This window comes from Micropterus salmoides, unplaced genomic scaffold, assembly GCF_014851395.1.
Source record: "Micropterus salmoides isolate LMB-PRFRI ecotype aquatic unplaced genomic scaffold, ASM1485139v1 Ms_hic_scaffold_3810, whole genome shotgun sequence".
Taxonomy (NCBI): domain Eukaryota; kingdom Metazoa; phylum Chordata; class Actinopteri; order Centrarchiformes; family Centrarchidae; genus Micropterus; species Micropterus salmoides.
The window spans coordinates 1-26038 of NW_024043163.1; the positions used below are offsets into that span (position 1 = coordinate 1).

The 26038-nt window shown below is 41.5% G+C and overlaps 1 protein-coding gene across 1 annotated transcript; it reads left to right on the forward strand.

Moving 5' to 3' along the window:
• Positions 1-917: 917 nt before the first annotated feature.
• LOC119884977 (xanthine dehydrogenase/oxidase-like) lies at positions 918-25642 on the forward strand (the record flags this gene model as incomplete). The annotated part of the gene is made up of 34 exons (XM_038695236.1): positions 918-1082; positions 2307-2403; positions 2565-2673; positions 3864-3990; positions 4170-4231; positions 5117-5209; positions 5294-5374; positions 5608-5752; positions 5839-5931; positions 6456-6607; positions 7145-7238; positions 9011-9120; positions 11009-11195; positions 11263-11423; positions 13463-13552; positions 14113-14282; positions 14359-14485; positions 14561-14680; positions 14827-14923; positions 15007-15131; positions 17080-17213; positions 17283-17370; positions 18111-18197; positions 18280-18471; positions 18560-18705; positions 19228-19309; positions 19399-19494; positions 20510-20713; positions 21032-21084; positions 21161-21275; positions 23466-23531; positions 23649-23837; positions 23921-24088; positions 25294-25642. Coding segments are annotated over 34 exons (4076 nt in total), but the record flags the coding sequence as incomplete, so codon positions are not given.
• Between the last annotated feature and the right edge of the window lie 396 nt (positions 25643-26038).

A 26038-nucleotide genomic window follows, 5' to 3' on the forward strand; every position in this document is an offset into this window, starting at 1 on the left:
ATATACTCTGAATGCTTTCTTGTTGCCTGTAGATAGATGATATAATGTTTGGGTTTCCACTTGTTACCATTACGATTATCTGGATCAGTTTCATCTCTCACTGTAAACCCCAAACCCGTTTTTGAAGTAAATTGTAATGTTAAGTCTACAACTTCACATGTTCACTTGACATAAAAAGTCATCCCTTGTAAGGTTGACATAATTTTTGTGTGTTAAGTCAACAATTTTTCATTTTGGAGTTAGTCTTACTAAAATATTTAAAGATATAGCCTATTAGTTTAAGGCCAATTAACTTGTGCAAATATATTTTGAAAGTTGAATTAACAGAAAAATAGTTGTAAAAATTTGTACTAAATTTTTTTTGTGTTCATATGACAAGTAGTTACTTTCTGTTCAATAAAATTAAAGATTTGTGTTCATTTAACGTAACAAAAACACATAATTACACATGTGTTGCTGTGTTATGCTGGACACAAAATGTTACGTTGTCTTGACATAAAATGTTTTTACAAACTTATTATTTTTAGTACACACATTATAGTAAGAATTAGTCAAAGCAACGTAAATTAAAGCTGAGTTTAACTTCCATTTCTTTTTGTCTGTCGGCTGATTGATCAGTTTCATATATAGTCCATGTTTTTTTGGTGAGTTTGTAAAGATTTAATATAATTAATCATCTTGTATTGTTCCTTTAGCAGGCCAGGTTCTGTTGAGGATTAACTTTAAACCTGGATTAAATAAACTGTCCTTAGGTCCAGGTGTCCAGTAGAGATGATAATTTCCTCTCATTCTGTCTCTGGATTAAATAAACAAGGCGTCTTTTTCTTTTGTTACTGAATTGGAGCCTCATAGAAAAGACTTCAGACCAACTTATGACTCGCACAACGATGAATTAATTAAAGGTAGCTGTCGCTGAGGACACTCACACCTGCAGGATTTATTCCAGCTTCCAGTATGCGATAATCTAATTAACTTCTCTTGGATCTTGTTATTAATAAAATATTTACTATTTTCTGTGCTGCAGATTGTTGAGAGAAACGCAGATCCTGAGATGACCCTGCTGGTGTATCTGAGGAGGAAACGTAGGCTGACACACCCACACATAAAATATAGAGAGGGATATTGTGTCATGTGCAGAACTTCTGTCTTGTACTTTATGAGATTTAGTCATCACTGTTTTTGGTTGTGACATCCACCACATTTCCCGTTTCACAACTTCACATTAACGCCACAAGACTTTCACTTCGGCACTGACTGGTAGTCAGATTTCCTCACTAAAGCCAAACAGGTTCACGTTAAATAAAAAGTGATTAGTACAGGGACAAGTTATTTCTTTTAGAAGTAACACCAGCTCTCAGTTTCTGGTCAGCGGTGGATACAAACCAAAAGCTACAGCTGATGTTTATTATTGAGTTTGGTTGATCAACGTTCACATAAAACAGCCAACTGTGAGGTCAGTGACCGTCTCTGAGATAACAGCTCAAATAAAGATTGTGGAAACGGTAAACAGCTGTAAAGACATCTAACTTTATTTTGATGTCAGACTCTTGGCATGCTGGCTTTCCCTTCTTTAGGGGCAGGTGTTTTCTGTTGCAGTTCTTGTCCTGCGAGTCCTTGAGGAGGTTAGAGATGCGGCTTTTTGAGGAGGGCCGCTGGGGCTCCAATAACTATTTGAGCCTCCTTAAAACCTCTGGCACTTTCTCATAGACCCCGGACCTTTTAAAGGACCAACTGAACATCTGTAAGATATTTACAAAACATTTGCAGGACCTCTCAATTCAATTGAATTCAATCTTTATTTTTCCGCCGGGGGAATCTGATTCGGATTAGGGTTAAAAAACAGAAACACAAGCAAACACACATGTGACAAAACAAAAGAAGAAGAGCCGCTACGTGGACTTTATCTGTTAGTTCGTCTGAAGGTAGTGAGACGTGGAAATGGCAGCCTCAGCAGTGCAGGGCGCTTCTGACAGCAGCTCAGGCTCAGAGCAAATTTAGGGCATTAATTACCATAAAGCCTCCTCAAGGACTACACTGAGCACAGAAACAGAAATTCCTGCTCCCTGATTGGCTGGCACTAAGAGATGATATTGATTCCTAGGTGAGGAGAGGACAATGTCTTCCAGGTGTCCTCTGGAGACGATGACACCAGCTCAGTGTTGTTTTAAATGAGGACATAGTGTCTGTCGTAACAGCCAGTTTAGTCTTTAACGGTCTGGAGGTCAGAGAGTGTTTCTGAGCGGACGGTGAAGAGATCATGCGTCGCTGTCAATGACTGAGTGAATTCACTGTGTTTGTGTGTTCAGTGGGTTTAACAGGAACTAAGCTGGGCTGCGCTGAGGGCGGCTGTGGAGCCTGTACCGTCATGCTGTCCAGATACCAACCACACACTCAGCAGCTGCTGTATCCTTAAACCACGTGCGTTTGTGACTCCGCGCTAAGACACTTGCTGGATGGATGTTGTGTGTTTCAGCTGCAGTCTCGTGCTCTCTGAAGCACTTTGTGATGACGAACTGATTCCACAGCTGGTAAACAGATTAACAGTCTTTAATTACCCCGTCCAGTCACTACGCCGTCAACGCCTGTCTCGCCCCCGTCTGCTCCCTGCACCTTGTCGCCGTGACGACTGTGGAAGGCATCGGCAGCGTGGCGAGAAAACTACATCCTGTCCAGGTGAAACACAGTAAACTCTCAGAACATTTGGCGTAAAGTTCTGGATTCACTATTAACTAACTCTCCAACAAGCTTCTTTCTCCTTATGCTTTGTCTAATACGATGTTTGTTACTTATTGATAAGTGTTGTAAATATTTGACTACAACTCTGTATCTATAACATGGGCGACCTGTCCAGGGCGTCTTTGGCCCGATGGCAGCTGTGATTGGCTCCTGGTATGCAGGATAAGCGGTTGACGATGGATGGATGGATATTGCTATTATGTCATGTTATTTAATTTTAGGTTGCCCTTTTAATAACTGGCCAGGGACAACAGATGCAAATTAGCCTGTTGAGCTAACTCTGGCTCATTTACAGTGACTTTAGTGTTAATTAAGGAGCACTGTCCTCCTGTCAAATAAACAAATAAATGAAATTAAAATCACCTGAGAGATTATCATCTTACAAAGTAGTTGTCTGTGCACAACGTTAACAACGTGCCGTTTCAAAATGGCGATGTTTCGCAATGTTAAGGAGTACTTTTATTTTGAAAGTCTAACCGGAGGTGGCTTATTTGTTGTCGCTTACTTGAGCGCGAAGTTCTAAATGTTGCAAAGCAACACCAAGAGGTGTTGACCAAACCTCCATATGTGACAAGTTGGGAGTGAGAATGTGTTGTACCAACGCACATGGCGTCCTTTAAGCACTTCAACGCACTGGGGGAAGCCCTAAAGTGCCACTAACAGTAAAGTCACAGTAAGGAGGTGGATGGCTGGGGCAAAAAACAGACTTTCACCCAGGAGACTGGTGTTTCGTTTCCCGTGTCCTACAAAAAGTCAACTTTGATTCCTTTTATTGATGTTACGTAACTTAAGTAATTTAAGTCAAGTAACGTACTAATTTTAACCCGAACTGTAATCTTTTCCTAAACCTAATCAAACTGCAATGTTTCACGATGTTACCACTAGTTTTATTATGAAAGTCTGACTGGACGTATTTATTCTTGCTAGCTTGACCGTGGAGCCCTACTTTTACAAACCGACGCTAAAGGGTACCCAGGCGATTAAATGCGACGCCAAGGGTCTTGACCAAGCGTCCAAATGTGACGCCCTGGGATGTGAAAGGCTTGTCAGGTTCTTGGTGTTATTTTAATGTGTGTGAACATGTTAAATACAGACGTGAATTGTTATAAATGTGTTTTCATCTTCAGGAGCGAATAGCAAAGGCTCACGGCTCTCAGTGTGGTTTCTGTACTCCGGGGATCGTCATGTCCATGTACGCTCTGCTGAGAAACAACCCCACACCCAAAATGGCCGACGTGGAGGAGGCCTTCCACGGTACTGCCAGAGACTGATTAGCATACTTTGGATATGGAATTACAGCATTTGTAGTTGACTTTCAGTTTAGTGAACAGGGACAAAAATGACACAAAAAGTGCCCTAAAAGTACATAAAGAAAAACGTATTAAATATGTTGGAAACACATTGACAACACTAAGAAAATAATATTTTTTCAGGAAATCTGTGTCGTTGCACCGGATACAGGCCCATACTGGAGGGATACAAGACTTTCACTGTGGTGAGACAGACACACTGTAAACGTTTCCATGCACACAGAAAATCTCACATCTTTACCTGCTCTGCAGTGACCTGGTCACTGTGAATAAATCCACCATCAAGTAGTCAGATTTCTCTCCAGCATTTGGGCAGTAATGTGTCTGAATTCTACAAACAGTTTAATTTAGATAATTTCTGATTGGAGTTTGGTTTGAAATGGAACACCTTCTGCTAATAAACGTTCTGGCCCAAACAGCATGCACACTAAATTACTAACTGGTACAAAGAAAAACAAAGAAATCTAATTAAAATAATTTTTTTGAAATAGTCTCTTCAGTTCAGTTGAAAAGATCCCCAAATAAAAGTGGATTGTCCCTGTAACTGTCGACATCAGCCAGCCTCTGAATATGGATTCCCAAGGTTATGGAAGCAAAGAAAATTTTAATGTGGTAAATAATATTATGAAATTGAATTACTTAATGTTGAAATTTAAATAGCACTGAAATATTTTACTTTGAAAACCATCAGTCCGTGGTTTACGTGGTTTGAACTCTGAAATATACATTTCATTTTAAGAGATGCATTAAAAAAAAAAACCGTTACAGTTTGAATATATGTGACAAGAATCTCCTGTATGAATTTGTCAAACTTAAAATTTACTTTATGCAACTGCTTGAAATTACTTTCTGGAAATGTCAAAGATTAATAAATGTAGTTTTCAAAGTAAATGATGCAGTGATTAGATTTCACAATAGGTGTTCAGTTGCTGCTAATATTCATGTTCTGTCTTTACTTCCATAGTTCAGGGAAGAAAGAAAACACTTGGTCCATCAATCAGGATGTTGCTTGTAGAAGGCCGGACTTCCTCGTTATCCAGACAGTAACACTGTGTGTTGAAATTTTCCAGGAGGGGGGATGCTGTGGTGGCAGAGGGCGGGAGAACGGCTGCTGCATGGCCAATGGGAACGGAGCTGAGAAAAGCTCAGAGGAACACAGTGATGTATGTGTAACTAACTACTGTACAAACAGTTTTGAGACCAGCATGTTCAGTGTTTCTGACTGTAAACTGAATGTCTATCTGCAGGAAGCAAAGTCCCTGTTTAATGCAGCAGACTTTGAGCCCCTTGATCCCACACAGGAGGTCATCTTCCCTCCTGAACTCATGGTAAACAACACACACACTAAAACACAGCGTTATCGGGTGGCAGTACAGCAGATTATAAAGAACAGAAGATAAAGTCAACCAGTTCAGCTCTTACATAAAAGGAAGGACATCATCAGCGTACAGAAGAATATAGTGTGTTGTTTTAGACGTGAGCGTACTGTAAACAAATATGCTTAGTAAAATGGTCAAAAACCTTCTGAATCCTCTTTTTATCTTTCCTTCCTTCCATCTAGTCTCTCACCAAAGGTCAAGGGCCGGGCTCGCTGTGTTTCCGTGGTGACAGAGCGGTGTGGCTTCAGCCTGACAGTCTGGACGATTTTCTGCGTCTGAAATGGGAACATCCAGACGCCCGAGTGGTGGTGGGAAACACTGAAGTGGGTCCGTCTGTCTCTCAAATACATTATTTAATTAATTAATCGAATCAGTCAGAAACTTGTTGACTCACTCACGGTCTGTGTTTTTAGGTATCGAGGTGAAGTTTAAGAACATGGTGTACCCGGTCATCTTGGCTCCAGCCTTCATCCCCGAACTGAACAGAGTGACACGCACTCAGGATGGTGAGTAATGATACTGATACTAAAACAAACCAGACATATAAACTGCAGTTTCAAAGCTTACTGACTGGCCGAAACTGGGCTAGCATGGCTAAAAGACTGTACGCTAGCATGGCTAAAAGACTGTACGCTAGCATGGCTAAAAGACTGTACGCTAGCATGGCTAAAAGGCTGTATGCTAGCACGGCTAAAAGACACTATGCTAGCATGGCTAAAAGACTGTACGCTAGCATGGCTAAAAGGCTGTATGCTAGCATGGCTAAAAGGCTGTATGCTAGCATGGCTAAAAGGCTGTATGCTAGCATGGCTAAAAGACACTATGCTAGCATGGCTAAAATACCGTATGTTAGCATGGCTAAAAGACACTATGCTAGCATGGCTAAAAGACACAATGTTAGCATGGCTAAAAGACACAATGTTAGCATGGCTAAAAGACACTATGCTAGCATGGCTAAAAGACACTATGCTAGCATGGCTAAAAGACATAATCAATATAATAAATACTAAACAATAACATTTGTGTTTAGGTGTAGTGTTTGGTGCAGCGTGCACGCTCAGCCACATGGGGGCGGTGCTCAAGAAGGCGGTGAAGACTCTTCCTCCTCATCAGGCCGAAGTCTTCCTCGCCGTGCTGGAACAGTTGCGCTGGTTTGCTGGACTGCAGATACGCAACGTAGCGGTGAGCAAGGCAGTTTCGGCCCCACTCATTACTGTGAAATGTATTAATCATATTTACAGTGAAAATGTTGCACTCAGCGTGATTTTGAATGAGTCAAACGAAGTGCATAGCGCACCGTGGGTAGTTCAGGTGCAGGGGAGATTGCAGGGGAGATTGAATCTTTTACAGGAAATACCCAAAGTTGTGGGTAGACCAGGCAAAGTGACTTGAACTTCAGTCTTTTACTTTACGACTTGGGTAAATTTGTAAACTTCTGAAAGTTTAAGACTTCCCAACAAAGGCACAGAGCAAGTGCTTAGTTCAAGGAACCTGGAATAGTGTTTTCCAGGAGCTAAACAGAACCAGTAGGTAACAGCGTTGAGCAGCAAACACACAATTTCAGATTTGGCTGATTAGAAAGCTGCTGATTTTTGACATTTTGTGCCAGTAAAATGTTTGCAAGTTTGCAAATCACATTAAAGAATATTTCAGTCCATTAGAAACATCTCATCTCAACATGTTATTTAATGACACCATGTCGTGTTTTTGTGTTTTCAGGCTGTTGGTGGGAACGTCATGACAGCCAGCCCCATATCAGACCTCAACCCTGTTTTTATGGCAGCGGGCTGCAAACTCACACTGATGGACAAGGGTAACACTATCCACTATCTCTGTGGGGACTCATTCACAGTCCCTAGCCCCTTACCCTCACCTTCACCATAACACCTTAACCTAACTGTAACATAGTACAGTAAAACCAAGTCTTAACCCTCAAACAGCATCTCAACCCGTGTGAACCTCAATATTTCCCATCTGTTAGTGTGTATTCAGGTGAAAGTCCTCACCTGGACATAAGAACATGAAACACACACACAGATGTTATTCATTCTTGTGATTTTCCAGGAATCTGTTCCACCAGTGTTTTTGTTGAGATCAGAGTTCACTAATAGAAAAACTACTGAACACATGAACATCCATGGTCACACGTACGTAATGTAAGGACAGTGTGATTAACAGTAGATCAGTTTAGTCCTTTAAATCCCTTTAATTAATTAGTTTAATTATTTTTTATTTATTTAATATAACTTCACTGTGTGAAGTTTATTTTGAAAGGTGCCATATATAGTACTAAACTCATTTTTCTGGATGCTTAATGTAAAATCATTATACTGTACTGTGTAAATACATTGTCTTGGTGTTGCGCCATACTTACATACATAGAAGTTCAAGCGACCTTTGATCCACATTCTTGCATATGTCCAAACTGACTGTAAAAACTTGTTATGTGAGTTTATGTAACAGCTTGTGTAAGAGGAACAAAAACCTGTTAAGAGGTTAAAAGTAGGGCTGGGCACGTTAATGCATTCTTATCACATTAACATTCATTAATTAATGTTAACATTAATTAATGAATGTTAACGCAGTTTTTATAAAATAATTATTTTGAAATTCCGTCGCTCACTGGCTCTGAATACACAGGCCTACAGTCAAACCATGGGTCACAGGAGAGGTTGTTGATCGGCCTGCAAATAAGGTGAACAGACAGGGAGACGGCGCTCCGCGAGTGAACGGCAGGCGCTCTATGGACAGTAACCATGGCAACGGCTTCTGTGCGCTACACAGCTGTAGCCTATTTAGCTTAACTTCATATTATAGGCTCCATAGTTTTACCTGACAGGCCGTCATCTAGTTTTGCGGCTCTGTCATGTGAATTCCCTCCTGTTGATGTCCTGATAACTATTTAGATTCTGGAAACTCACAAACGGCGAGTATCAGTCTCTCTTCCAACAATTCGTGCTGCGCATCGCGTACAAAAAGTTCAAGACAACTTCGGCAGCAGGCGAGCGTGTGCGTGAGGCGAGCACGAGCACAACAGTTTCACGGGTCAGCTTTGGTTTAATATTTGATTTGATTTCATTAATGTTTAAGTTAAGATTTACAAGAAATATTTTATTGCTGCTGTGTAAAAGAAATACTGCTGGGAAAAAGCACAAGATTTGTTTAAAGTAAAAAGTGCGCAATACACTACTTTAGAATTTATTATTCAATTTTGCTAGAAAATCATGAGATTAATCGCGATTAAAAAATTTAATCGTTGCCCAGCACTAGTTAAAAGTTAATACGTTAGAGCTGTGTTCATGGTCACCCTACAAGTTCATACTTTCCACTTTACTTACCTCTGTTTTCATTTGTTTTCATTTGTTTCTACTGCACTTAAAAGCAACATTACATTTAACATCACACACGTGGAAATCAGCGCCATCCAGAGTCAACACAAGATCTAATGCGTCACAGGTGCTTTAATACAGCGAGTCAGTAATGTTTTCTGATGCTGTAGGTTTGCAAACACAAAAGGGGCTTAAATATGAACTCTAATGCGTAATGCTGACCTTTGACCTTTCACCCCGTCTGTCTGTCTGACAGATGGCAGCCGTGTGGTTCGGATGGACGACAGTTTCTTCACAGGTTACAGGAAGACGATTCTGCGACCGCAGGAGATCCTGCTGTCCATAGAGATCCCATACAGCAAGAAGGTAGATCCAGCATCACTACTGTCTGTCACGTAGCAACTACTACTGGTTACCTACAAACCTCTATAGAGAGAATAAGCCCCTCCCCTTCCGGTGGACAGCCATGGGACCTTATTTTAGAAAAATATGTCAATAGTCAACGGCGAGAGACAACAAATGTTTTGATACTGTTGGAAACATGTCCTGACTTACACACCTAATGTTTGTCAGTTTAAAATATAATTTAAGTCAAGAAAAGTCGCAGTTTGTTGTAAAACAGTGTAAGACTTAAAATACGTAGTTACAAAGACCACAAACCCACAAGTGGCGTATGTGACATCATAGCTGTTTCTCTCAATGACTGAAGCTGATGTCACTAAAGCTAACGTCAATTAAACTAACATTACTGAAGCTAACGTTTCTGTAGCTATCTTTACAGAAGCTAACATCACTAAAGCTAATGTTACTGAAGCAAACATAACTGAAGCAAACATCACTAAAGCTAACGTCACTGAAGCTAATGTTACTGAAGCTAACGTCACAGAAGCTAACGTTACTGAGGCTAAGGTCAATGAAACTAACATTACTGAAGCTATCTTTACTGAAGCTAACGTTACTGAAGCTAACGTCACAGAAGCTAAGGTTACTGAGGCTAACGTCAATTAAACTAACATTACTGAAGCTAACATCACTAAAGCTAATGTTACTGAAGCAAACATAACTGAAGCAAACATCACTGAAGCTAACGTCACTGAAGCTAACGTCACAGAAGCTAACATAAATGAAACTAACATTACTTAAGCTAACGTTACTGAAGCTATCTTTACTGAAGCAAACATAACTGAAGCAAACATCACTGAAGCTAATGTCAAAGAAGCTAACATTACTAAAGCTAATGTTACTGAAGCAAACATAACTGAAGCTAACATCACTGAAGCTAACGTAAATGAAACTAACATTACTAAAGCTAATGTCAATTAAACTAACATTACTGAAGCTAACGTTTCTGTAGCTATCTTTACTGAAGCTAACATCACTAAAGCTAATGTTACTGAAGCAAACATAACTGAAGCTAACATCACTGAAGCTAACGTAAATGAAACTAACGTTACTGAAGCTATCTTTACTGAAGCTAGCATCACTGGAGCTAATGTCACCGAAGCTAACGTTACTGAAGCTAACGTCACTGAAGCTAACATCACTGAGCTAACGTCACTGAGCTAACGTCACTGAAGCTAATGTCACTGAAGCTAACGTTTCTGTAGCTAACGTTTCTGTAGCTATCTTTACTGAAGCTAACATCACTAAAGCTAATGTTACTGAAGCAAAAATAACTGAAGCAATCATCACTGAATCTAACGTCACAGAAGCTAATGTAAATGAAACTAACATTACTGAAGCTAGCATCACTGGAGCTAATGTTACTGAAGCAAATGTCACCGAAGCTAACGTTACAGAAGCTAAGGTCAATGAAACTAACATTACTGAAGCTATCTTTACTGAAGCTAACGTCACTGAGTTAACATTAAATTGAAGTTTCCTGCTCAGCTCAGTCTGAAGGGGAGATGTTAGCTAACTCAGCGCTAACCGGCTTCACTTTCCCAGCAGGTGGGAAACAACAGACTTACTGCATTATGTTGGTGACATATATGGTGCGAGATGAGAGATGTAGTTCATCGAACGGTTTTCACACACAACTAAATGTTACTTTACCTCTTTACGACAAACTTTCTTGACATCGCGTGTAATTCAGGGTACAACTCGTGAACAAGTGTCTGGTCCCGCGGGGCAGAAGAAGAAGCGAGGGGCTTGAGCTCTCTATTCGTGTCCTAGCAAACATTGTCTGTCACCTAGCAATCAGTGTCACAGAGCTGTATTCAGACGCTGGTGGTTTTATGTCATTTCTCTTCAGACTCAGTTCGTCTCCGCCTTCAAACAGTCTCCTCGCCGGGAGGATGACATCAGCATCGTCACCGCTGCGATGAGCGTCACCTTCATTCCTGGGACTGACGTCGTCGAGGACTTGAGGATGAGCTACGGTGGCATGGCAGCAACCACGGTGCTGGCGAAGAAGACGGCGAACAGACTGCTGGGAAGGTAACAAATGCAACGACTTCAAAATGAGAATAAAGGAAGGAATGATGTAACTCTCTGATGTCATCCAGGCGGTGGGGGAGGAGCTTCTGCAGGAGGCTTGCTCCTCATTGGCTGAGGAGATGACCCTGGACCCCTCTGCGCCAGGCGGCATGGTGACATACCGTCGAACTTTGACCCTCAGCCTCTTCTACAAGTTCTACCTGACGGTGCTGCAGAAGCTCAGAGAGCAGGTCACAAACTAATTTTAACATTTCTGAGCCTCCCAACTCACAAACGGAAGCTTTGTCAAGACCCCTTGGCTTGTTAACGACCTGGGTGCTCCTTTAGTGTTGTTGTTCGATGTGTCAAGTAAATATGCAAAACTATTTGTTTAGGTTAAAGCAGGGCAGACACGGCACGACTTTAGAAATCTTGTTGTTTTATTCCAGCTCACACAGTGCGAGTAAGTCGTCTGCGACGTAAAGCCAAGGCTCACGATGTGGGTGCTCACACTGTACGTGTATAACAGCCTGTCAGTGTTCTGACTGTTGACAATATTAATTAAAGATTTCTTTGAATGTAGAAGTTTGTTTGTTAGCAATAATTCTAACAGGATGCTGCCTTGATCAGCTGTGTGCTGCTTGAAAAAGAGAGCTGTTTATCGACCAGGGGGCTGGGAGGATGTGGACAGCATGGCATGTTAATTTTGCAGACGGAATTGGAGGTAAACTAGCTACGTTTTACTGTACAGATTATTAACTTGACGCCGTTCACCACTTAATGCAGGCGCTGTGAGGAACAAAAGGCACTGATCGTGGGGAATCCACTGTGGTTCTGCTTCAACTGTGCGAGAGCCTGACGACGGTCGACCAAAATTTCTGACTATGTCAGAAATTGATCCGACCGTCCGACGGCCGTTCGGGAGCAGTTGATCGCTCCTGGCTACCCCTGTACGCTGCACGGCAAACGACGCCCGATGAATCGTACAGTGTAAGCCCAGCTTTAGGCGTGAAAATCCGTGTACGGTTCGTTCTTTCATTATTTCGTTTCAAAACCAAATCGGAAAAACGGTAAACAGAAAACAGACATCTGTTTTGTTTTTCTGTTTTAAACCCATAACCGAAAACTTGTCTTTTAATTATTACAATAATAATAATAAAAAATTAAAATAATATAACTGAGGTCTTATTAAGGTGAACTAAGCTCCTCCTGGCGCCCCCCTAGTTTGCACCATGCCTACAACCCGTTCTCACTCATCACAGATGGACCCATTGTCAAGGCCTATCGTTCGTAACCGGGGCTCCCTATAGCGTCATGGGTCAACGCAGTGGCCCTGTAGAATCAGTTTATGGCAGTAAAGGCAGGTAGGCTATATGGCTATTTAACAGAAAAGACATGGTTGGGGTGAAAGGAGGATCAGCAACTTTTAGACTTGTGTTTGTTTATCCTGTATCCTTTATCTAGCTTAAGTACGTCAGCATCAAGGAAGCATTTTGTTTTGGGCTGATCTGAAGCAGCTGGTTACCTGAGCATCTAAGAAAATACCTGAATATCGTTATCAAGCGCCAGACAATATTACACAGCTGCAGCCTCCAGTACTGTCCTGTTTTTCTAACTATGTTGATGTTGAAGTTCATCTTAATTACATTTAATCAGGCACCGCCATCAGCCAAGTGTATCTGCTGCAGGTTTATCAAGTGGAACACACAAAGCTACTCAAATCAGACTCATTAAATATCAAAATCAACATTTTTCCCGTTTTGGTTTTAAACAGAAAAAACAAAAAACAACTTTTTTTTTTTTTTGTCTGATTCGGTTTTGAAACGAAATAACGAACCATACACGGATTCATGAAAAGTACTTGATTAGGTTTAGGAAAAGATCGTGGTTTAGGTTAAAATAACTACTTCCTTACATAAGGTTACATTACTTGCTTAACTCACGTAATCTGCGTACTGCAACTTAAATAAAAACATTCACTGTTGACTTTTTGATTCACACGGGAAATGAACACACTGGTCTCCAGGTGAAAGACCGATTTCTGGCCCTCCATCCACCCCAGCCACCTCCTTACTCTGACTTTTCTGTTAAATATCCTACACCTACCTTTAGTGTTCATCAACATCTACAGGGCTTCCCACAGGGCGTTACAAACCGTGCATCCACATGTGACGACTTGAGTGTGAGAACGGGTTGAGCCAAGTACTGTACTGTATAATATTTAATTCTCTTGTTTTGTCTGGCATTTTTACCGTTACTGTATTGAACGTTTTGATGTTTTATTTTTCAGGGTGTGAATGTGGAGGAGGTCGCGTCAGACTGTCTGAGCGCTGCAGAGATTTATCATCCAGTGACTCCGTCCAGTGTTCAGATCTACCAGGTGCAACACGCCACCCACAACTGCACTGTTGAAAACATTAAAACTACTAACTGTAACAAAAAGGCCAAAAATTACTGGAGGGTTCTTCAGATATGAAATACTCAACATAAAGTCCACCTTACTTTTGGAAATTATACAAGATGTTTGGAGCGATGAGATGTTGTTATTGTTCAACAGAATTGTAAAAGAAAAATGTTTGGATTTTAAAAAAATATAATTTATTTAACATTTAACATCTGATTTGTATTATTGATTTTCTTTATTCAGTTAACTGTTTACAGTTTATCTAACACTTTCTGTCCATTTTATTTCCTAAAGTAAAGGTCTAAATGTTGCTGAAAAGCTTCTTCTTATGGAGCCCAAGTGTCATGTTGAATATTTTTGAGGACTACTTTGTGTTCCCTGGATTGTTAAAAAATTTGTAATTATTAACAAAACATTAAAAATAATTTTTAAGTAAAATATTTTTCTTTTCAAATTAACAATTTAAACTTTTACATTTTTTGTAGTAAACCAGGTTAGACTGCCAGTTTGGTGTTAACGTCAAATGTCTCCTCCAGGCGGTGCCGGAGGGGCGGAGCCAGGACGACACAGTGGGTCGTCCCATGATGCACCTGTCGGCTCTGCAGCAGGCGACAGGCGAGGCAGTTTACTGCGACGACGTGCCGCTGTACGAGAACGAGCTGTACCTGGCGCTCGTCACCAGCAGCAAAGCACACGCTTACATCCGGTAAGACTCACACCTGTGTCACACACACACACACACACACACACACCTGTCCTGTCTGACGCAGTGTGTGTCACAGCTCTATAGATACCTCAGCAGCAGAGAGTATGCCTGGCGTGGTCTGCTGTGTGTTTGCTGATGACATCCCCGGTAGTAACTCCACCGGACCTATCGAATACGACGAGACCGTCCTCGCCGACCGCCAGGTGAGTTTGTTCGGCCAATCAGGTGACTCTGCCAGGTTCACGACCGGGTTGATGATGTTTCCCTCCTCTCTGCAGGTGACCTGTGTGGGTCACATCATCGGCGCCGTGGTGGCCGACACTCAGCTTCACGCTCAGAGAGCCGTCAAAGCTGTCAGGATCGAGTATGAAGAGCTGCAGCCGATTGTCACCATCCAGGTGAGACCAGCAGCACCTGGACTTCTGTGAACAACACCTGTGTCGATGTTTGAGCATAAGAAGACATGCTAACATAAAATACTTGCAGTGAGTATGTTTACTGCTTTCTCATCTGGAAATAAATCTGTTGTTGGCTTGATTGACAGGAAGCCATCGCTGCCCAGTCCTTCTATCAGCCAATCAGAACCATCCAGAATGGAAACCTGGAGGCGGGGTTTCAACAGGCCCACCACATCCTGGAGGGTAGGACAGTCTATTTGACTTCCTCCTGATTCCAGATGATCAGGTATTGATTATTGATCAATTATTAATTGATTATCTGACAGGTGAGATGCACATGGGAGGTCAGGAACATTTTTACCTGGAGACAAACGTCACTCTGGCTGTTCCCCGAGGAGAAGATGGAGAGATGGAGCTCTTCGTTTCTACTCAGTCTGCCTCCAAAACACAAGTAACAATCCTCCAAAACACAAGTAACAATACTCCAAAACACAGGTAGAAATACTCCAAAACACAAGTAACAATGCTCCAAAACACAAGTAACAATACTCCAAAACACAAGTAACAATGCTCCAAAACACAAATAACAATACTCCAAAACACAAGTAACAATACTCCAAAACACAGGTAGAAATACTCCAAAACACAGGTAGAAATACTCCAAAACACAAGTAACAATGCTCCAAAACACAAGTAACAATGCTCCAAAACACAAGTAACAATACTCCAAAACACAAGTAACAATGCTCCAAAACACAAGTAACAATCCTCCAAAACACAAGTAACAATGCTCCAAAACACAAATAACAATACTCCAAAACACAAGTAACAATACTCCAAAACACAGGTAGAAATACTCCAAAACACAGGTAGAAATACTCCAAAACACAAGTAACAATGCTCCAAAACACAAGTAACAATGCTCCAAAACACAAGTAACAATCCTCCAAAACACAAGTAACAATCCTCCAAAACACAGGTAGAAATACTCCAAAACACAAGTAACAATCCTCCAAAACACAAGTAACAATGCTCCAAAACACAAGTAACAATCCTCCAAAACACAAGTAACAATCCTCCCAAACACAAGTAACAATCCTCCAAAACACAAGTAACAATCCTCCAAAACACAAGTAACAATCCTCCAAAACACAAGTAACAATGCTCCAAAACACAAGTAACAATCCTCCCAAACACAAGTAACAATGCTCCAAAACACAAGTAACAATGCTCCAAAACACAAGTAACAATACTCCAAAACACAGGTAGAAATACTCCAAAACACAAGTAACAATGCTCCAAAACACAAGTAACAATCCTCCAAAACACAGGTAGAAATACTCCAAAACACAAGTAACAATCCTCCAAAACACAAGTAACAATGCTCCAAAACACAAGTAACAATACTCCAAAACACAGGTAGAAATACTCCAAAACACAAGTAACAATGCTCCCAAACACAAGTAACAATGCTCCAAAACACAAGTAACAATCCTCCAAAACACAAGTAACAATCCTCCAAACACAAGTAACAATCCTCCAAAACACAAGTAACAATGCTCCAAAACACAAGTAACAATGCTCCAAAACACAAGTAACAATCCTCCCAAACACAAGTAACAATGCTCCAAAACACAAGTAACAATGCTCCAAAACACAAGTAACAATGCTCCAAAACACAAGTAAAAATCCTCCCAAACACAAGTAACAATCCTCCCAAACACAAGTAACAATGCTCCAAAACACAAGTAACAATGCTCCAAAACACAAGTAACAATCCTCCAAAACACAAGTAACAATCCTCCAAAACACAAGTAACAATCCTCCAAAACACAAGTAACAATCCTCCCAAACACAAGTAACAATGCTCCAAAACACAAGTAACAATGCTCCAAAACACAAGTAACAATACTCCAAAACACAAGTAACAACACAAGTAACAATGCTCCAAAACACAAGTAACAATACTCCAAACACAAGTAACAACACAAGTAACAATCCTCCAAACACAAGTAACAATCCTCCCAAACACAAGTAACAATGCTCCAAAACACAAGTAACAATGCTCCAAAACACAAGTAACAATACTCCAAAACACAAGTAACAACACAGGTAACAATTCTCCAAACACAAGTAACAATACTCCCAAACACAAGTAACAATACTCCAAACACAAGTAACAATACTCCCAAACACAAGTAACAACACAAGTAACAATCCTCCAAAACACAGGTAACAATTCTCCCAAACACAAGTAACAATCCTCCAAAACACAGGTAACAATTCTCCCAAACACAAGTAACAATGCTCCCAATCAAAGGTAACAATACTCGCCATCTAAAAACTCTTGTTTTCTTTAAAAATACAAATGTTTGAAAAAGAATCTCGGTGTGTGTCAGTCTCTGGTGGCGAAGGCGTTTGGCGTCCCTGCTAACAGGGTGGTGGTCCGGGTGAAGAGGATGGGTGGAGGCTTTGGAGGGAAGGAGAGCCGGACCACCTTATTGTCCACTGTGGTCGCTGTAGCAGCAAACAAGTAGGTCTAACACTCTTCTTTAGTTAGATTCTATTATTTTGAAATTTAATTTCTGCCTGCTTGTGTCAGGTTGAAGAGGCCTGTGAGGTGTATGTTGGACCGAGACGAGGACATGCTGATCACTGGAGGAAGACACCCCTTCTATGGAAAATACAAGGTGGGAGGCCGCCCTCTGCTGGAGAAGTAGCATAAGTCACCTGCAGCAGTAACTGGAGTAACAGCAGTAGACTTTTTGTTTTTTATTGTTCTGGGTAGCTGTGTATAGTTGATTTTATATGGAGAAATAAAGTCAGTTTTATTCATATAGCCCAATTGCACAAATTTGCCCCAAGGGGCTTTACGATATGTACAGGATACAACACCCTCTGTCCTTAGAAGTTCAAAGTCCAAGTTCAAATTTATTTATATTGCACATTTAAAAACAATCCTTGTTGACCAAAATGCTTTCCAAGTTCAGGACACACAACAAATATACTCAACAAAGACAGTAGAAAAGGTCAAAGTGTCAAAAGGCCCTGCAGCCAGCTGACTTCTTTTTAGCTCTGAAGACAGATGGGAGGCCTGTAGCCTGAACGTGGAGAGCACAAGATGGGATATAAGGTTTAATGAGGTCAGACAGGTTTGAAGCACCGAGCCCATTAACAGTATTGGAAGTCACCTTAAAGTCTATTTCTGACATGGATAGGAAGGATGGAGGGAAGCCAAAATTGGTGTGATATGATCATATTGTCTAGTTTAAGATTCTAGCTGCAGCATTCTGAAACATTCAGCGTGAATTATACTTAATAGTAGCCAAAAGCTACTTTTTTGAAACCTCTGTCGGCCTAGTTTGGTGTAGCTTCACTCTTGAGTCTTCCATGTTTTGTCCAATCATTTCTTCGTCTTGTCCTGCTCCAGGTGGGTTTCCTAAACAGCGGAAAGGTCGTGGCTCTGGACGTGTCGTACTACAGTAACACTGGAAACTCCAAGGACCTCTCTCTGTCAGTGAGTACCATCACGAACAACCGAGCGCTACGCCACTTTGCTGATGATGTGCTGATGTTCTCACCTGTGTGCTTTCGTCGAGGTCCTGGAACGCGCTCTGTTCCACATGGAGAACACGTACAGCGTGGCGAACGTGCGCGGACGTGGTTACCTGTGCTGCACAAACCTGCCGTCCAACACGGCCTTCAGGGGCTTCGGAGGGCCGCAAGGCATGATGATCGCTGAGAGCTGGATCACCGACGTGGCTCAGAGTCTGGGCCGACCAGCTGAGGAGGTACGTAGGTGGAAGTCAGAGATGATGAGATAAACAGCTGAATTCCAGTGGATGGGCAGTGTCCAATCAGTGACTCCTTCTCCTTCAGGTGCGGCGGTTGAACCTGTATGTGGAAGGTGAGTCGACGCCCTTCAATCAGATCCTGGAGCAGTTCACCGTGGACCGCTGCTGGGACGAGTGCTTGTCACGATCTGGATACCGGGAACGCCGAGCCGCCATCGAGCTCTACAACAGGTAAAAACAGCTGGACACTGTTGAGCATTACAACACGTTAAAAGGAAGCATCTGTCAGTGCTATAAAGGTAAAAACTGTCCGACTAAAGTTTCCAAAATCTTGGTTTATGAAAAAAACTGTCAAACTTCTTTGTCACTGTCGAGCTACACAGCAGGTAAAATCAGCCAGACCAAAGTTTCTGAGTTTTACATCAAGTAAAAATGGTAAAACAATCGATCTGAGGGAAGTATTAATCTGACAAATGGCTTTTCTTAACGTCGGCTGAGCTCTACGACAGTAATAAATAATAAATACGGTCAAAACAAGCTCTGACAGTTCTCAGCTGTGACTGAGCTCTACAAAAGGTAAACACAGTCCAAGTTTCTGAGACCATGTTTAGCTCAATGAATATGAAAATATCTGTCGTTTAACTTGTCAGCAAGTAAAAATTGTCCAAAAGACGTTTTTTGAGCCTGCTGAGTTCTGCAAAAACAAACCAGTCAAACTGAAATCAACTCTATGTTTTCTTTTTGTACCGTCAGACAGAACCGCTGGACCAAACGAGGCCTTGCCATCATCCCCACCAAGTTTGGCATCAGCTTCACTGCCACCTTCCTCAACCAGGTCTGTTCTGACAGCTGAAAGGTTTAAGTAACATTTCAGGTTTGTGTGACGTCATGGGTTTGTGTTAGTCCAGGTCTCTGTGTTTGCAGGCTGGAGCTCTGGTTCATATCTACACAGACGGCTCGGTGCTGTTGACCCATGGTGGGACAGAGATGGGACAGGGACTCCACACCAAGATGGTCCAGGTACCTGAGCCATATACTGTATAAAAGAAGTGGACGTAGTCATGGTGACGTTACCCGTTGGTTTGTGGACTGCGTTTTTAAGCCTCGAGTTTGGCAGATAGGGCGCCGCCATGTTGAGTTTTTGCAACCAGTGGCATCGGACGTGACCATATTTGGACGAGACAGTGGAGCTAATGGCCCCATGCGGAGCTAGCAAGCTTGCTTAGCTAGGTGCATCTGTAACTCATGTTAACTTTGACAGGGCTGATAATATTGTCTTAAACCTAAACGTGCTCACCAGAGAAAGTGAACAGCCGACTCCTAGTAAGCTTTTTCAACGAGCGCAGAGGGTGCGAGTCACTCTAGCCTGATTGACAGGTCGCCATGGTAACATGGTCAATCACAGATAATCCCACCCTAAAGCCTCCTAAATCCCACCCTGCTTCCTGGTCTATTTTCATCTAAATGGGACCATAATTTACAAAATGAAGACTTGAAACTAGCGACTGAGAGCATAAACGCATCAGGAAAGTGTTTACTGAGGGAATAAATCAGCTGAGAAGTAGAAACATTTTCTTTCTAATGGAGCCGGACTTCTTTTTGAAACCAGAAGAGTCGCCCCCTGCTGGCCGTTCAGTAAAATGCAGGTTTATGGGACTTTCGCGTTGGCTTCACATCTCAGACCGTAGGCTTAATAATTTTCATCTTTCTTTGGTTGATTACATTTCTTTCATGTAGTTGTTGGTTTCAGTTCACTTCAGAATAAATAGCACCGTCTAGTGGCTCTTGGAAGAACTGCAGCTTCAGACACTTGAGCATTGACTTTAATGTTGAGCTGTGGTGGCTGCTGATTGGCCGTGATCATTGTTTGGATTTGACTGACGAAATATTTAAACACAAAATAAATATCCACAAGACCTGAACTTCCATACAAGCTCAAGGCATAAAACGTAAAGAGCCTCACATGGGCCCTTGGGGGTCCCGGATGTTGCACTTAAGCTAACTAAGTGTTAACAAACTGTGTCTGTGAGTCCAGGTTGCCAGCAGGGTTCTGGGTATCCCCTGTTCAAAGATCCACATCTCAGAGACCAGTACCAACACAGTCCCCAACACCAGTCCCACCGCCGCCTCCGCCTCCTCAGACCTCAATGGAGCCGCCATACAGAACGCCTGCCAGATCCTCGTGAAACGCCTGGAACCGTACAAGACCAAGAACCCCAAAGGATCATGGGAGGACTGGGTGAGCAAAAGCATTAAGAATATTTTGTTCCGGTAGTTTTTTCAAACAGATACAAAGTAGATAAATCAGTTTCACTATGCTTCACTTACTAAGTTACGACTCATTTATTTATGTGTTTTGACTTTGTTTTCCATAAGTATGCTTAAATAATGACAAAGTTGAAATGACTTTACTTATAACGTAGTATTTCATGGTTGTGAGTGCCTTAATGTCAGTTTCGAGACTCAGCAATGATTTTCATTTACTTTGGCAAAATTATGACTTTTAAACATTTTATGTTTTTCTTGACTTTCCAGCTGTGAATGTTCTGTGTTTCAGGTGAAAGCAGCGTATTTCGACAGAGTCAACCTCAGTGCGAACGGCTTTTACAAGTGAGTTCACAGACTGAGTCGCTGGTTCAGTAAATCTGTTAATAAGTAAAATTCACTGTTTCCTGTTTCTTGTCAGGACTCCAGATCTCGGTTATGACTTTGACACAAACTCGGGCCGAGCGTTCAACTACTTCACCTACGGAGTTGCCTGTTCAGAGGTGGAGATCGACTGTCTGACTGGAGCTCACAAGGTGTGTTCTTTAGGAAGTAAAGTTCAGCCAGAAAGGAAACTAAAACAGAGAATGGAGAATGAAATGTTGTTTTAGAGAAAGAGAAACTGTTGCTGTTGATTTCAGATGAAGCCCCCAATCTGTTGATAGAAGAGTCCCCCAAGGATCAATATTAGGCCCCATGTTGTTTACTCTGCACTTAGTAATAATAACAGCTTAAAGTAATGTCACATCTTTGTTAAACACTTCCATGCTGACCATCTTAGGTAGGTAACTGGTACCACTGCAGACCTTTCAATGTCTGCTTTTGAGAAACTTTAGATCTTCCTCTGTTGCTGGTTTGAACCTGATCGAGACACTTACATCATTCTCACTCATACCTGAATACACAGAAACCTGAAGTTCATGGACAAAGACAAGCATTTATAAGAAAAGACAGAAAGCGCTTCACAGGTTTAAAAACGCGAGATGCCCTTTTGGTTGAATTGACACTTCGCTAAGCGAATACACAGCTGGCCAATCACAGAGCAGTATATGACTCTCTAACTGAGGTCCGACACTTTCATGGCTGCACACCATTCACTCTAATGCAAAAAGAGTCATTTTCTAGCTTTTTTTGGCTGTATTTTTCTAAGATCTGGTCAAACGCTGTTCCAGAGACATCTTGTAATAGTTACAATCGCTACCCAGAGAGGTTTGAGTCCGATTGAGTCCGTTTGAGTCCGTTTGAGTGAGTTTAGGTCAGTTTCAGTCTGTTTGAGTCAGTTTCAGTCTGTTTGAGTCAGTTTCAGTCTGTTTGACAGCCTGAATAAAAGCAAATGCACTTTGCAACTGTAAAACTGTCTGCTTCTTTCTGAGATCGCTTTTTTCCCGAAATCAGACAATGTTTCTCCGGGGAGTGCAGTAACAGACAGGGGCAGCGGCGTGATAAAGGTCCTTCAGTTTGTCGGACCTAGCAGCAGTAACTTAGGGGGGCGTGGCTTAGCGAAGGGTCAATTTAAAAACATTTTTTTTAGTTGCCAGCCAACCACCAAATCAGCTGTCAGCCTAATCAAAGATTATAGCACCAGTGATCTGTGTTCTTTGCTGCTAAGTAATAACTGTCATCCTTTTTCACTGGGGACGCTGGGGACACGTCCCCACCACATTTTGGAAGCATTTGTTAAAAATGTTCTGAAAAATAGCACCAAGAAATATTAACTAACAAATGAAAATGCTTTGATAAAGATTTGATGAACAAAGGTCTAAAAAAAATCTCTAGCTAAAATAAACAAGCAGCTGGTTTCTGCATTATATTCTGTTATAAATATGTCACCACCAAAGCTGTTTGTTTCCTTTTACATAGAAAAAGACATTTCCACCACGCATTGGGGCAGAAAACGTCTCCAGAATGCAGGAAATTAAATCTTTAATGCTCAAATTTTCTGGGGAAGGAACCCATATCCAATAATTTCACCATTGCCTATTCAAATAGTGTTAAAAATCTTCTCGTCTTGTTCTCGTGCATCGTCACGTCTCGTGATCCAATTGTATCATCACGCCCCTAGTCTGAGCACTTACGTCCCCACTGCTTTTCAACACAAAGTGACGCCCTTGACATTGTCATATTAGCAGAAAGTCTGTGTCTTTTGTTGCTAAAAACATCGGCTTAATAAAATGGGCAATGAGGGTGAAACACGCGGGGGGAGACACCGCTGGTAGCACCACCAGCTGGTCCAGGGGCTTCGTCTTAATGAGGCTCGGTTCAAGGCGTATTTTAGGATGAGTCGGGGACAGTTTGTCTCCAAACAGTCCAAGCAACTGGAAATATAAGCACCACGACTGAGGCCCGTTTCTCCATTCATTAGATTGCAAAAGACGTTGGGTGTTGTTCTGCTCAGAGTTAAATTTTTTCCAACTTCATGCGCTCAGAGCACTCCTTTGAAAATGCTGACTGCCAATAGAAAACCATTTTTAAAAAGCAACAAACCCATTCTGTGTGATCATTTCTTGTATTAATCCAGAGATTGTTGTCTGTACATCAGCGGGTACAAAGCAAACATGAACTGCTAGCAGCTACAGCAGCGAGGTTAAATCCTCAGTAATGTTTGAACAAAATGTTAAATGTTTACCGAATCTGTTGTGCAGTCCATGAAAAAGCTTGTCTGATTCTGAAGGTGTCATTTTAGTTTAGTTGTTCTGTTTTATATTTTTATTATGCTTGTGCTGTAGAACCTGAGTACCACCATAGTGATGGACGTCGGTCACAGCCTCAACCCAGCCATCGACATCGGACAGGTAGGTCAATCATCAGCAACCTTTGGTCGACTCATCCAAATGAAGGTCGTCATTTAACACAGGCCTGCTCCTGCGGCGCCCCCCTCAGGTCTGAATGTCCTCTCTGTCTGTCTTCAGGTGGAGGGGGCGTTCATGCAGGGTCTGGGTCTCTTCACCCTGGAGGAGCTTCATTATTCACCACGGGGCGTCCTCCTCACTCGGGGTCCTGGTTCTTATAAGATCCCAGCCTTCGGTGATATTCCCAACCAGCTAACGGTCTCGCTGCTCCGCGACGCACCACATGACAAGGCCATCTTCGCCTCCAAGGTAACTCCTTCCAGCCGCTGCTGGAACATTTTAAGCACGATAGCTTGGATTGCTACAGAGAATGTTTACTTTGTTCTCTGCAGGCTGTGGGCGAGCCTCCTCTCTTCCTGGCGGCATCTGTTTTCTACGCCATCAAAGATGCCATCGCCGCGGCCCGGGCAGAGTCGGGCATCAGCGGCCCCTTCAGGCTGGACAGCCCCGCCTCCGCAGAGAGGATCCGCAACGCTTGCAGCGACCGATTCACCAAACTGGTACTAAAGCGTGTTCAAAAATCTGTTTGTGTTTGTGTTGGTTTTAGTTTTCATTGAGTTTAGAGACGCTGCTCAGGATCGTGCACGGGCAAGAACACACATCCACAGAACTAAACCCTCTTTTCATTTAGATTCAGATGGTCGAAAGCTCGAGAACTCCAGATTTTTTATCAGAGGTTATCATTGTTAACGAAGACGAACGAGGTAACAAAAACTAGATGTGAAGAAACATTGTCGTTAACTGAAATAAAAATAAAAACGTAATATAATATATATATATAATAAAGGTTTAGATTTTTGATATAACTGCTTTCCAGCCATACTTGCCTTCAGGGTGCTGGGACCTGTTGTTTGTGGCTCCAAGGCGGGCCTACACTATCTTCCAGTTTTTAAGCTGTCCCTCACCTCCATTTATTGTATTTCACCTATTTAACCAAGAATGACGGAGCGAGAGACTCATGTAATGAATTTAGCAGCATTAGGGTAGTTTGCTCTTTTCTGTATGTCTGTTAGAAATGATACCGTCGATGTAGCATGTGCTTAATTTATTCGTAGTATTTATTTAGACAATGTGTTAGTACTTCAAATATATATATTTGCTTAGTGTTTGGGCCCCTATGTACAAGCTTCAGATAGCTGAATAATGGTGTCCCTTTTCACAAATATTTCTGGTTGTACTTTTATTTTAATGTTTTGTGAAAAAACTAAACTGAACTGAACTTTTTTAGAAAATAAAAACTAAACTGAACTGAGCTCGGCATCCTGCAGCGACAAAGACTAAAACTAATAAAAATTAAAACTAAAATTTTCAGCATTTTCAGAAAATAAAAACTAAACTAGCATTTCACGTTAAAAATTAATAATTTAATTAAAACTAAACTGAAATTGAAAACAAAAAGTCAAAACTAAATAAAAACTAATGAAAAATCAAACCTTGGTCCTTTGACATTAACACCTCAGTGATTAATGGACCTTGAAAAATGCATAGCGAAATGTATTTGAAATTGAAACGTTGGTACGTCGGTACAACAATTATCATGTTGATAAAGGAAAGCAACAAAACACAAACTGATGACGTGAAGATGGAAGAAAACTGTTGTCTGATATAAGACTGTATTTACTGGAACCAAGAGGCCAAACCATGGAAACAAAATACTGTATCGCCTTCAATAAATTTCATCGTGCCGACTGTTTTTCTGTTGCAGTGTCCTCCTGCAGAACCTGGCACCTTCACCCCCTGGTCTGTACAAGTCTAGGACATCCAACCAGTGAGAGAGAGAAAACTACCGCTGATGGTCACAGGAGAATATTTTAAAACTGCAGAAACATAACGAGACATTTTCTACACCAACATTTCACTAAGTGATTCCTCCCTGCCGGATCAGGACCTTCAGTGGCAGTTAATGATGCATTGTTGGTAAAGCGATGTTAGCCTAATAACACTTGAATAAAAAGCATGCAGTTAGCTGTTTCATGCTAACTGAAGCTAATAAGCAGCAGATGATTTTCCATACAGCACATGATTTAAATCTTACACTGTAAAAAAAATTGTTACAAGAATCATATTTCATTGTTTTGGCTCATTTCTGCGAGCGTTAATCATCAGATCTGTAATAATTGTTTGCTCTGAACTTCAGTTTATATTAAGGTGACCAGATTTCTGAAATGAAAATCGGGGACATTTTTGGTTTGGTGGTCAGTATGTGATTAAAATATATACATTATAGAAATAAAAAAGGGGGGCAATTTTGTTCTTCTGAATGAAATCAAGTAATTTTGAGGCAGAATCTACCTTTCAGTCAATGAGTAGAGGCTGCAGTCACTTTCTGGCAAGCAGAATACTGCATGTTATGTGTTGTTTTGGCCATTTAAAGGTATTTCAACAGGTAAAAAGGGCTGGATTGGTTGGTACACAGCAAGTTATATAATGTAGAGTCATAAGAATGATTG